At 36.9% G+C, this 12,260-nt stretch overlaps 1 protein-coding gene across 1 annotated transcript; it reads left to right on the top strand.

Moving 5' to 3' along the window:
* The first annotated feature begins 5,123 nt into the window (after window positions 1-5,123).
* Window positions 5,124-10,653, top strand: LOC115213941 (zinc finger protein 260-like). The gene is made up of 2 exons (XM_029782943.2): window positions 5,124-5,304; window positions 7,889-10,653. Exon 2 carries the CDS (start codon window positions 8,054-8,056, stop codon window positions 9,974-9,976), a length of 1,923 nt encoding a protein of 640 aa, XP_029638803.1. The 5' UTR covers window positions 5,124-5,304; window positions 7,889-8,053; the 3' UTR covers window positions 9,977-10,653.
* Window positions 10,654-12,260: the final 1,607 nt, after the last annotated feature.

Genomic DNA, 12,260 nt, shown 5'->3' with positions numbered 1-12,260 from the left:
TTAGCTGTATTCAGCAGTGTTGCTTTGCTACTGGTGACCCCCACCTGCTCTTGGATCTCAATGTTAGACAGTCATGCCACTGGATGTTAAGGAAAATGTAAAAGAAGCACTGATTGAATTGCTCAATAAGTTGGTGGTGCCAATAGATGGCTCACAAGTCATACAAGAATATGGTTGGAACAATGGTTCTGTACTCACTGATCTTGGTTCCCTTCCTCATGGTTATTGTTCCAGACATTGTACAAGTCCATGGATGCACTGTTTACTTCGGCCAGTCTATTGTCGGCTTCCATGTTGATTCTTAGTATCATGAGATGGAGTGCCCAAAGTAGATAAATTAGTTGACTGTCTTTATTTCATTCTCCCTAATGGTGATGTGAAGGGGTGGTATAGGTTGATGGAGGACTTCTGTTTTGTTTAAACTGGCTTCTAGGCCCAAGTCCCAGACAGCTTCTGCAAAGCAAGGGATGATGCATTGCAGAGCTGTCTATGTGGACAAGGGCACTATAATCTGTGAAATTTAACTCATAGATGGGTTGTTTCAGAGCTTCTGTGTGAGTTTGCAGATGCCTCAGGTTGTAGAAACAACAACTTCAAAAGCATACAAAGCACATCTATGGATATAAAAAAAAACTATGGTATGAACACTAAAACTGGCATGATTCCTGCATTTGCTACCATAACTTTAGCTTAAAAGTTATTGAGTGAAAAAAATAGCAAATGTTAATAAAAGTTCATTCTTTTATTTGTTTGTGCTTTGACGGTGGTCATGCTGGAGCACCACCTTTAGTTGAACAAATCAACCCCAGGACTTATTCTTTGTAAGCCGAGTGCTTATTCTATCGGTTTATTTTGCCAAACTGCTAAGTTATGGGAATGCAAACACACCATCATCGGTTGTCAAGCGATGGTGGGGCGACAAACACAGACGCACATATATTTATAGGTGCAACACAGTGGGACTGAACCCGGAACCATGTGGTTGGGAAGAAAGCTACTTACCACACAGTCATTCCTGCACCTGTTCACAAAATGAGTTTATCTCTAAGAATTAAATCATCAAAAATCAGATTCTGCAACCTTCCTTTTTTATTTAGTTTGCTTCTGCCAATAACCTGACATGCAGTGTTGTTACAATGTATTTCTCTTTCCTTCTAGTCTTAAATCCATTCAGACAATTCATTTTTTAATTCTGGATAGTAAGCTTGCTTTCTCCTAAACATTGGTTACTGCTTAGCATTTTATGTTGTGTTGGACCTGGCTCTTTGTCCACAGCCAAACGTTGCTCTGAACAACATTGAATTTCCTTGAAGCTGTACAATTGTTGTTTTTAACAAATTCTATAGAATGAGATGATTGGATGCAACTCTTTGCACCCAATCATCTCATTCTATAGAATGACGATTCAGAACATTACTGGGCATTCAACCTGTTTTGCCACTGGAGGCAAAAACACTCATGCACAAATATACGCACACTGATAGAGAGAGACATCACACATACACACATAACTAGATGTTCACACATATAAACAGAGAGACAGAACATTAAAACTTAATCTCAAATAAGTCAGCCCACAAAGTATCTCATATTCCAAATTCTGATTTCTGAGTTTAAATTTTACACTATAGACAATATGCAGGCATGGCTGTGTGGTAAGGAACTGGGTACTGTCTTACTGCATGACACCTTGTGCAAGTGTCTTCAACTATAGCCCTGGGTCAGTCAAAGATTTGTGAGTGGATATAGTAGACAAACTGAAAAGAAACCTATCATCTCTCTATATACATATTGGTCTTTGTGTTTGTTTCCACCCCACCCTCACTGCTTGACCACCGGTGTTGACGTGTTTACCTCCTCATAACTTAGCAGTTCAGCAAAAGGAGCTGATAGAATGGGTTGACTCATTCAACTAAGAATTCTTCAAGGTGATGGCCACAGTCTAATGACTGAAACAAATAAAAGATACTAAAGTTTTTTTTGTTTTCACTCCTAGTAGATTTTACATTTCAAAGTATAATTGTTTAAATTTTGTTGTTTTCTTACAAACTTAGTCTGGTGGAAGGGGTAGTGTCCATGACCTTTTCAGGTGTTTGAGATTTGTGAGTTTGGAGCTATAAATTACCGTAAATCCTTGAGTATAATATGCAGGGGCTGTACCTCTGAAAAACCTAAACCTTTGTATAATACGCCCCCCCCCTTCTCTAACTTGAGTCGTGCGTAATGAAGCCTGTAGCACCTAGTCAAACAAACACTTCCACACATGCGTAATACAATAATGGTGATATTCTTAAGTGTTATATGGGAATGTAAATATGTTTGAAAATTGTTTTTGTTATGTGTTATTCTGTGTTCTGAATACTTTTATTTTAATAAATGTTGCTTACTGCAAGTTATGGATGATTCTTTTATGATTTCATTGCTTTCAGGCTTAGCTTAAGGTATTTTCACTCCCAACATCACAAAATGCGTCTGAATAAACATTGCCGAACAGCAAATAGAAACTCAGACATTACTTAGAAAATATTTTTCATTTTTAACTTCATATATAGTACGCATTAGGGATTTTGACATTTAAATTTTGCGAAAAAAATGCAGATTATACTCGAGGATTTACGGTATCCAATCAACACAAGCAGAAAGGAGATTCCAGGTTGATGATATTCTGTAGAGATGTGAATGAGTTTCGTGATTTGTGCAGGATTGGGAGTTTGGGTGGAACAATGATATCAAGTAGAAAGATGAGTAGGTCTGGAATGCCTGAGGGGAGGAGGTATGAGACCAGCTATGAACAAGGAACAGAGGCCATCATTTAAACCACATACCACTAGCATGTTAAGTGAATTATGAATTGACATTGAATGCCTTCACTACTCAGACCATATTTTATAACTGTTCTTTCACTCTTTTACTTGTTTCGGTCATTTGACTGTGACCATGCTGAAGCACTGCCTTGAAGGGTTTTAGATGAGCAATCAACCCCAGGACCTATCTTTTAAGCCTAGTTTTTATTCTATCAGTATCTTTTCCCAAATCACTAAGCAATGGGATGTAAACACACCAGCACCGGTTGTCAAGTAGTGATGGAGGGACAAACACATACACAAAAGACACACAGATATATATATATATATATTTGTAAAAAATGAAGTTCGAAAATGCTGCTGTATTATACAATTTTTAATTTTTATATATACATTATAACATGTTTCAGTTCATTTTTTACAAATATATACCTACTCGTATACGAGCTAATCCTATTATAAATATATATATATGAAGACCCATTGAGGCAAGTGAGGATCAGAATCGAAATCGATCAATGGAAATTGCAGATGTGTTACCAGTGCCGGTGGCATGTAAGAGAACTTTCCGTTTCGCGACCGTTGCCAGCACCGCCCCGTTTCGTGTCCGTTGCCAGCCTCGCCTGGCCCTCGTGCCGGTGGCACATAAAAAGCACCATCCATTCGTGGCCGTTTGCCAGCTCTGTCTGGCACCAGTGCGGGTGGCACGTAAAAAGCACCCACTACACTCACGGAGTGGTTGGCGTTAGGAAGGGCATCCAGCCGTAGAAACACTGCCAGATTTGACTGGGCCTGATGAAGCCTTCTGGCTTCACAGACCCCAGTAGAACCGTCCAACCCATGCTAGCATGGAAAACGGACGCTAAATGATGATGATGATGATGATGATATATATAATGGGCTTCTTTCATTTTCTGTCCACCAAATCCACTCACAAGGCTTTGGTCAGCCTGAGGCTATATTAGAAGATTTGCCCAAGTTGCCATGCAGTGGGACCAAACCCGGAAACATGTGGTTGGGAAGCAAGCTTCTTACCACACGCTCACAGCTGTGCCTATAGCCAATAAAATGTTGATCTTAGTTCAGTATTTCTCATTGATCATAGAGCGGTGAGAATTGAGGAAATAGAAAAATTACCATGTTTAATAAAATTAAGAGTCTAAACTTTTTATCTTGTCCAATATCATAGAAAACAAAGCAAGATTATATGGGTGCAAACTCTGTTTTGTCTTCTTAATAAAGAGTAGGGAGGAGAGATTTTCACTATTTGGGTGAGTGTATCAGTCATTTTGAGAACTACAGCATTTGTCATTAGATGTCTCAGGGTTACTGTTTCCTGCAGTCTGTTGTGTATTTTTTTTTACTCAAATATTTGACATAGCAATATAAATAACCTTGTGTTAGAACTCAATATACATATGCTTCACTATCAAACGATCATTTCATTTTAGAATCTCTGAGGAAGCCATAAGGTGATGCATAAACACTCACCTCTGAGTGCACTGCAGCTTATAGCAGAAACAACTGCTAGCAAATGAAGTTGATTCCATAATTATTGGTCTTTTATCATTTATTTAATTATATATGTGTGTGTGTATGTATTCAATCGTTTTCTGAAATAAACATACCTTTCGTTTTAATAGCTCTGAGGAAACTATAAGATGTTGTACAGGCACTGGACTCCTAGTGCACTGCTTCATACGGCAGAAACAGCTGTAGGCTACTGAAATTGATTATGTAATTCCTGTTCCCTTGTCATTCAGTAGCGTATATGTATATAACTGTATATATGTGTGTATGTAACAAGAGAAGCCTATATGTGCAAATACAAGGTCTGCCCCTCCTCCGATGAAACTTACAATTTATATTACAGTACGTGAAAAATAAACGTTTTATTGAAGATCTTAAAACAACAGAAAAAATAAAATAAATCAAAATTGCAAAACTTTAGGCAGTATTTCGGTATTAGTATATGACGTCAGTCAGGAATGCGTGTATTTGACTGTTCAGCTCTGTCAAGCATATGAAAGACAATGTCACACATCCACCCATGACGTCATAGATTTTTACCGAAAGTTTGCCAAAAATCATTAACTTTATCATTTATCAAAGTTTTCTTTGACTTTTTCCCTGGGTTCATGTACCCCATTACCACTGCCAGGAGTCAACCTGCGCTCATTTAAGCCATTTTATCAAAACAACTTCCATTTATAGTAATTTTGCGATGAAGCACAGATTTTACCATTATCGCCTTCTTTAAATGTACATGTGAGAATTCCTTTGTTCAACACATTTTACATATTTTTAGTGAATAGTCAGCTACGAAAGTAAGGCTGGTGGTGTTAGTAAATTAGTTATGTATGTTATTCAAGTATATCACTTAGTTTGTTCTTCCCATCACTAATGCTATGAACGTCTTTTCTGTTTCTGTTCAATGTCTTCATTTTCCTACAACAATCACATCTACATCAAAAATGAACGAGAAAGAGATTACAAAACAGTAAGTTGTTGTACAAATATATCTCGACTATCTTTAAGGTTATTGTGTCGGTGATTCTTTCATAAGTTGCTTGTCTCCAGAAGAAAAAAAAAATTAGATTTTATCTCAACATTTCGTCTATTCTGAGACAAAATTATAATTATGAAAATTTCAATTTAGTTGAAAATATATTTTCCTTATTGCTCGTTAATTTTATAATTTCGTTGTTTGTTGTAGTTTTACAATATCAGAGACTTCATGCGACTGAAATGTCATTTTTCCTAATTGTTAGTTAACCTCATTGTTAATTATGCAAATATTTGTTGGTTTGTTTAACCCAAGGTAAATGTTAATCTAGGAGATTTACGATAGGAGATATTCCAGCCATGACCATCACAGTTTTAATTCAGTCATAGTATATGTAGGACTACATTAACCTATGTATCATCATTGTATATTTTAGACAGTGGGAGGTGTGAGTTTTGCTGCTATTTTTAGTAGTCTGCAACCACACAGAGACTCCCTCATTGGCTCAAACGCTTGGTTAAATTATGTGCAGGACTATGACATTGAAGAAGGAGATAATGGTGCTACTTCCGGTCTTCATTGTTATTGTTCAAGCCTGTACAAGTAAATTTATGCTCGAATGCATTACAACTGTGACCATCCCATCTTTCTGTAGATCTGTCATTACGTTATGTTATGTAATTTCTTAAAGAAAGTAGAGTGTTATTTGAGGGACACTTTTGCTATTGTTTGTTAGCCCCATGTCAGCCCCGATTGAGCAGACGTAAAATAAAGGGGAGACGAAAGATTGCCAATAAAGGCTTTCCACCTATTATTTTATTTTTTTGTTTGCAGTATTATCCAAAGTACTCTGCCGTTTTTAAGGTGGCAGGCTAATATTTGAGAGGGATTTGACTGCTATTATTTTCATTTCAAGCAACCCACCTTGCAGCTCCTTAGTTGAGCTGGCAGTATAATGGTATTGTCAGAAATTATTTCGTAGTTGTTGTTGAGCTCCTAGTTAGCAGAATGGTTGAAAGCTTCCCAGCCGTAACTTCCCCATCCTATTTCTAAATATATATATAAAAAAATTTTTTTTAAGTATAGTCAACGATCACATTCTTTTCAGCATGTCCTTTTATTTCTTAAGGTAGTAATTTGTGATATGAGTGAGATTTGACTGCTATATCTGTCAACCTGAACGACCATGTAGAGCCTCCCTCTCATCTTACTCTCTCTTTTTCACTCTTTTACTTGTTTCAGTCATTTGACTGCGGCCATGCTGGAGCACCGCCTTTAGTCGAGCAAATCGACCCCGGAACTTATTCTTTGTAAGCCCAGTACTTATTCTATCGGTCTCTTTTGCCGAACCGCTAAGTGACAGGGACGTAAACACACCAGCATCGGTTGTCAAGCAATGCTAGGGGGACAAACACAGACACACATATATATATATATACGACAGGCTTCTTTCAGTTTCCGTCTACCAAATCCACTCACAAGGCATTGGTCGGCCCGGGGCTATAGCAGAAGACACTTGCCCAAGATTCCACGCAGTGGGACTGAACCCGGAACCATGTGGTTGGTTAGCAAGCTACTTACCACACAGCCAATCATTTGATATAATTATTTCCGTAAGGTAAAGAAACAGAAACAAGTCTATAAACTATGCATTTGGTTCATCGTGGATTACGCTAGCTCTACTTGAGCTCACAATCTCCCCATAATAAACCACGAAGATCACAAAATAAAGCATTTTGCAACATCGCAGGTTGTGCATAGACCATCTACAGTTAAAAGAAAAATACTTGTACCTTGGAGCGTTTGATGGATGTATGAGATATTTGTTTAGGTTGTGTTATTCTCATATAAAACCAAGTTACCATCTTAACTTTTTAATGAATCTGTTGGTGATGTTGACTGTTATTTCCAGATCACCTGGACGTGTGAACAGTACAAAAAACCGAGCAGGCATTTACAACACTACTACGTCTAACTGGCGTCCGTGCTGGTGGCACATAAAAGGCACCATTCAAGCGTGATCTTTACCAGTGTCGCCTTACTGGCACATGTAAAATGATTCGAGCGAGGTCGTTGCCAGTACTGCCTGACTGGCCCCCGTGCCGGTGGCACGTAAAATGCACCCACTACACTCTCAGAGTGGTTGGCGTTAGGAAGGGCATCCAGCTGTAGAAACTCTGCCAGATCAAGATTGGAGCCTGGTGCAGCCATCTGGTTCACCAGCCCTCAGTCAAATCGTCCAACCCATGCTAGTGTGGAAAGCGGACGTTAAACAATGATGATGATTATGTGTGCGTTTTTGTCTGTCCCTCACCAACCAGTGATGGTTTCTTTATATCTCCATAACTTAACAGTTCAGCCAAAGATATTGGAGTCAGTTTATTCAACTAAACCCTTCAAGGCAGTGCCCTAGCATGGCCGCAGTCAAAGATAAAAGAAAAATTAGAAAACAATTTGGTGATATTTCTGAGCACACTGTTAACAAGACTACATTTTGTCTCTTAAAATTGACTAGACTGCATGATAGATATACTAAGAATGTTCATGATTCTTATGTTATGTTGCTATATTATTTCAGGAAATTTCTCACCAAACATTCATAAAGGAATTCATAAAGAAGGGTATGAAAAACAGAAGAATGACATTTTCAAGAAGACATGTGACTTTTGTTTATTAACCATGAAGTAATTTGTAAAATTTAAAAAAAAAGAATTACATTGGTATTTGATAACCAACAGACATTATGGAGGAGACAGTAAGTAAATGTCAAGATAATGATGAACCAAAACCTGAAGCTAAAGTGCCACGATTACGTTTAACAAAGAAATTCTATACGTGCAGCATATGTTTACTCATATTCTCTGATGCTGATAGTTTGACTAATCACAAGAATATCCACAATGAAAAAAAACCATATCACTGTGACATCTGTGGTAAAACCTTCTCAGACAATTCTAAATTAACTCGCCATAAATGTACATATTCAATAGAGAAACCATTCCATTGTGATGTCTGTAGTAAAAGATATTCTCGCAATGATAATCTGAAACGTCACAAACGAATACACTCAGGAATAAAACCAAGCCGCTGTGACGTTTGTGGTAAGACATTCTACTCCAGTGAAAGTTTTGCAGCCCATAAACGTATTCATACGGAAGAGAAACCTTATCGTTGCAATATCTGTGGTGAGTTATTTTCTGAAACTAAAGCATTATCTGTTCATAAACGTGTTCATGTCAATGAGAAGCCATACCAGTGTGATGTGTGTGGCAAATCATTCTCCCAAAATGGATATTTAACTTATCATAAACTTATTCACACTGGGGAGAAACCGTACCAGTGTGATATCTGTACTAAAACGTTCTCTCGGAATGATTATTTGAAACGTCATCTACGTATTCATACTGGGGTAAAACCATATGAATGTGATGTCTGTGGTAAAAGATTCTCTGGAAGTGGACATCTGACATGTCATAAGCGAATACACACAGGTAAGAAACCATACCAATGTGATGTCTGTGGTAAATCGTTCTCAACAAGTGGAAATTTAACTTCTCATAAACGTATTCATTCAGATGAGAAACCATACCAGTGTGAAGTCTGTCACAAATCATTTTCTCAAAGTGGACATTTAAGCAATCATCGAAATATTCACACAGGTGAGAAACCATATCACTGTGATGTCTGTGGCAAAGCATTCTCTATAAGTGGAGATTTATCTCGTCACAAACGTATTCACACTATTGAGAAACCTTTCCAGTGTGATGTCTGTGGTAAAAAGTTCACTGTAATTGAAAATTTAACCTCTCATAAAAATATTCACTCAGATAAACCACACCCGTGTGATATCTGTGGTAAAATATTTTCGCGGAAGAGATATTTAATTAGGCATAAACATATTCACTCAGGGGAAAAACCATACCGCTGTGATATATGTGGTAAAGCTTTTACTCGAAATGGGTATTTAACTTCTCACAAACTTATTCATTCGGGAGAGAAACCATATCAGTGTGAGATCTGTAGCAAAACATTCTCTCGCAATGATTATTTGAGATGTCACAAACGTATTCATACAGGGGAAAAACCTTATGAGTGTGATGTTTGTGGTAAAGCATTCTCTCAAAGTGGAGATTTAACTCGTCACAAACACATTCACTCAGGTGAAAAACCATACCAGTGTGATGTATGTGGTAAAAAGTTTGCACGGGGGAGATATTTAATTAAGCACAAACATATCCACACTGCAAGTTCTTATCATTGTGATACCTCTGGTAAAGATTTTGCAGGAGGTGAAAATTCAGCTGACGATCATTTTTATGCTGGTGAAAAACTACACCAATGTGATGTCTGTGGGAAAATATTCGCACAGAAGAGATATTTAATCAGACACAAACATATTCATTCAGGTGAGAAACCATACCATTGTGATACTTGTGGTAAAACATTTTCTCGCAACGAGTATCTGACTCTTCACAAACGTATTCACACAAGAGAAAAATCCTATCAGTGTGACATCTGCAATAAAGCGTTCTCTGCAAATATCATTTTAACTATTCATAAACGCATCCACACAGGGGAAAAACCATACCATTGCGAAATCTGTGGTAAAACATTTTCACATAAAACAACTTTGAATATTCACCAGCATGTTCATGCAGTAGAATAATCATTTTACGCTAAGTGCTGGGATTTGACCATTAACATCTGTTGCAACATGTTAGCTGTCCTTTTTGCAGTATATTAAGGAAGTAACTTTTATCTCTTCTGAAAAACATAGCCTAAACTAAAAATATTGTTAACCAATTGTGACATTATGTAGCATGTTTTTAGACCAGATTAGTTAATTGCATGCAAAAGTATTTTAATCTTGCTTTAAAGAGAACATACCGGTCTAATTTTTAAATGTTCATTGTTTTATCTGAGTTGGGCATTATCCACCTAATATGCTGTCAGCTTTAACAACACCACCTTCAACAAGTAGTTATTTTGACTACTGGCCAACACATCTTTCATGCAACTAATGCCTGTAATCAACATGAACATAAAAGTTTGTATCCACTGTAGCAACCACCTCTGAAACGCAGAAAAGAAGTGTCTTTGTGCATGACATAGCCTGCAAGCTCTCTCACTTCCTGAGTTTTATGATCCCTTGCACAAAAGTGTTCTCTACTGACCTCAACCCACCATTCCACAAACAAGACAGCTTATGTTAGCTGCTCATCCACTTTGTCATTTGTTCTTCGCTTCAATTCCACACTGCACATGCTCTACAACACTCTCTCAATCTCTCCTTCCCAATGTCTCCAATTTCATCCAAACCACATGAATTCAATCATCATGTGCAAAAATCTCCTGAATCACTTCAGCCCAACAAGACAACTTTTAACTTTCTTTTAATCACACTTAATCTGTGTATTCCTGAGTTATAACCAGTTAGTCTATACCTACCAGAATCTATTCCGATTTAATAAAGTGTCTCATATTCTTCAAAATGGGTAATTTCCCTGACTGCCAATATATCACTCCTAGCTTTTCAAAGATGATGATTAAATACAATATAATTTCTGTGGATGCAGATAAACTGAAGTTTTGCTCTTACATAACTCTAGTGCAAGCAAAATTGTCGCATCTGAAATCAGCAAATCTTTTGACCATGTTTAGTATAAAAACCTAGTTACTTTGCCCAAATATGGTCTCCATCTGTCTTTCATTTTTGGATTCCTGTTAGACAATTGCAACATGTGCAGATTCACACTCCATAAACTCTGGTGTATTCAAGGTGTGGTTATGTCAATCAAACCTTTCTTCCTGTACATTAATTATAAATTTACTATCACTTAAAAATAGACACAACCTTTCTTCTGCCGACAGTTCCACCCTTCACTCCTATGTTCAGCAACATTGATGTACATCCTAAAAACCACACCTCAATCATATACTACCTCCATGAACAAGCCTCTTGAAAACAACTTTCAATGTGTTTATATGACAATCTAGTCTCCTTCAACAGCACAAAGATACAAATCAAAGAAACAAGCCCTCTAACACAATTAAACCTATCAAAGTTGATACAAATGCTAGACTCGCACTTTTTGATGATCTCTCAGCGAACTCCTTTACTAAACACTTCACTCAGCCTCAGAACTACAACCCACTGGAGGCCCATATAACATCAATCTACAGATGAATGAACATCAACAGCCTCACCTATCTGGAAGGGCATGACAAACTAACAAAAGTACAGTACTACAGTCTCCTTGTAGTCAAATATAGTAATCACTATAGGTTTTCAGAATTAGTCATCAAATGCTGTAGTTTTGACAAGTATAAAACTAGATAGCATCTTTGTATGTGAGGACCAAAACTGAGACTCAGCTTGACTGAACACATTTGCCCGACATTTTGAGACAGACATAAACTTGAGAAATCTTTAGCCAAATCATTTTAATGGAAAACTAAATATATTCTGGTGTATTTAACTTTTCTCATACCATATTGTCTGTTGTAAACATTTGGTAAACTCCACTGTGATGTACACAGTATATCATTCTCACATGGACATATTAAAATATTTATACGGGTGATATTTATGATTAAACTATTCTCTTTGTGTTTTAGCTAGTTCCATTTATATATTGGTGCAGTTGTGAAATTCTATCACTGTTATAACCTTGGAAAACATTTTTTTTGTTTTTTGTTTTTGGCAATGAATGAAGTTATCACAACATGAAACCTGTAGAAACTATGCTATATTAGAATGTATAGTAATTCTTAGAAATTGTGTGAAAGTAATTGTTATAATGTTATTGTGACATTTTAGTAGAATTATTTCAGAGGAAAATATTTCCCCAATCATGACTTTTTAGAATAGACTTATATCTTTTGATATACTATACTCGTTGAGAAACTCTTCTGAAAAATATTCAAAATTTCATAAATGTAACTTTTCC

Source organism: Octopus sinensis, linkage group LG7 (genome assembly GCF_006345805.1).
Source record: "Octopus sinensis linkage group LG7, ASM634580v1, whole genome shotgun sequence".
Lineage (NCBI taxonomy): Eukaryota > Metazoa > Mollusca > Cephalopoda > Octopoda > Octopodidae > Octopus > Octopus sinensis.
The sequence above is the reverse complement of the archived record's forward strand: the minus strand, read 5'-3'. Positions and strand labels throughout refer to the sequence as shown.

Excerpts from the sequence above, each read along its gene's own strand:
- LOC115213941 (XM_029782943.2), top strand. The coding sequence starts at position 8,054 with ATGGAGGAGACAGTAAGTAAATGTCAAGATAATGATGAACCAAAACCT.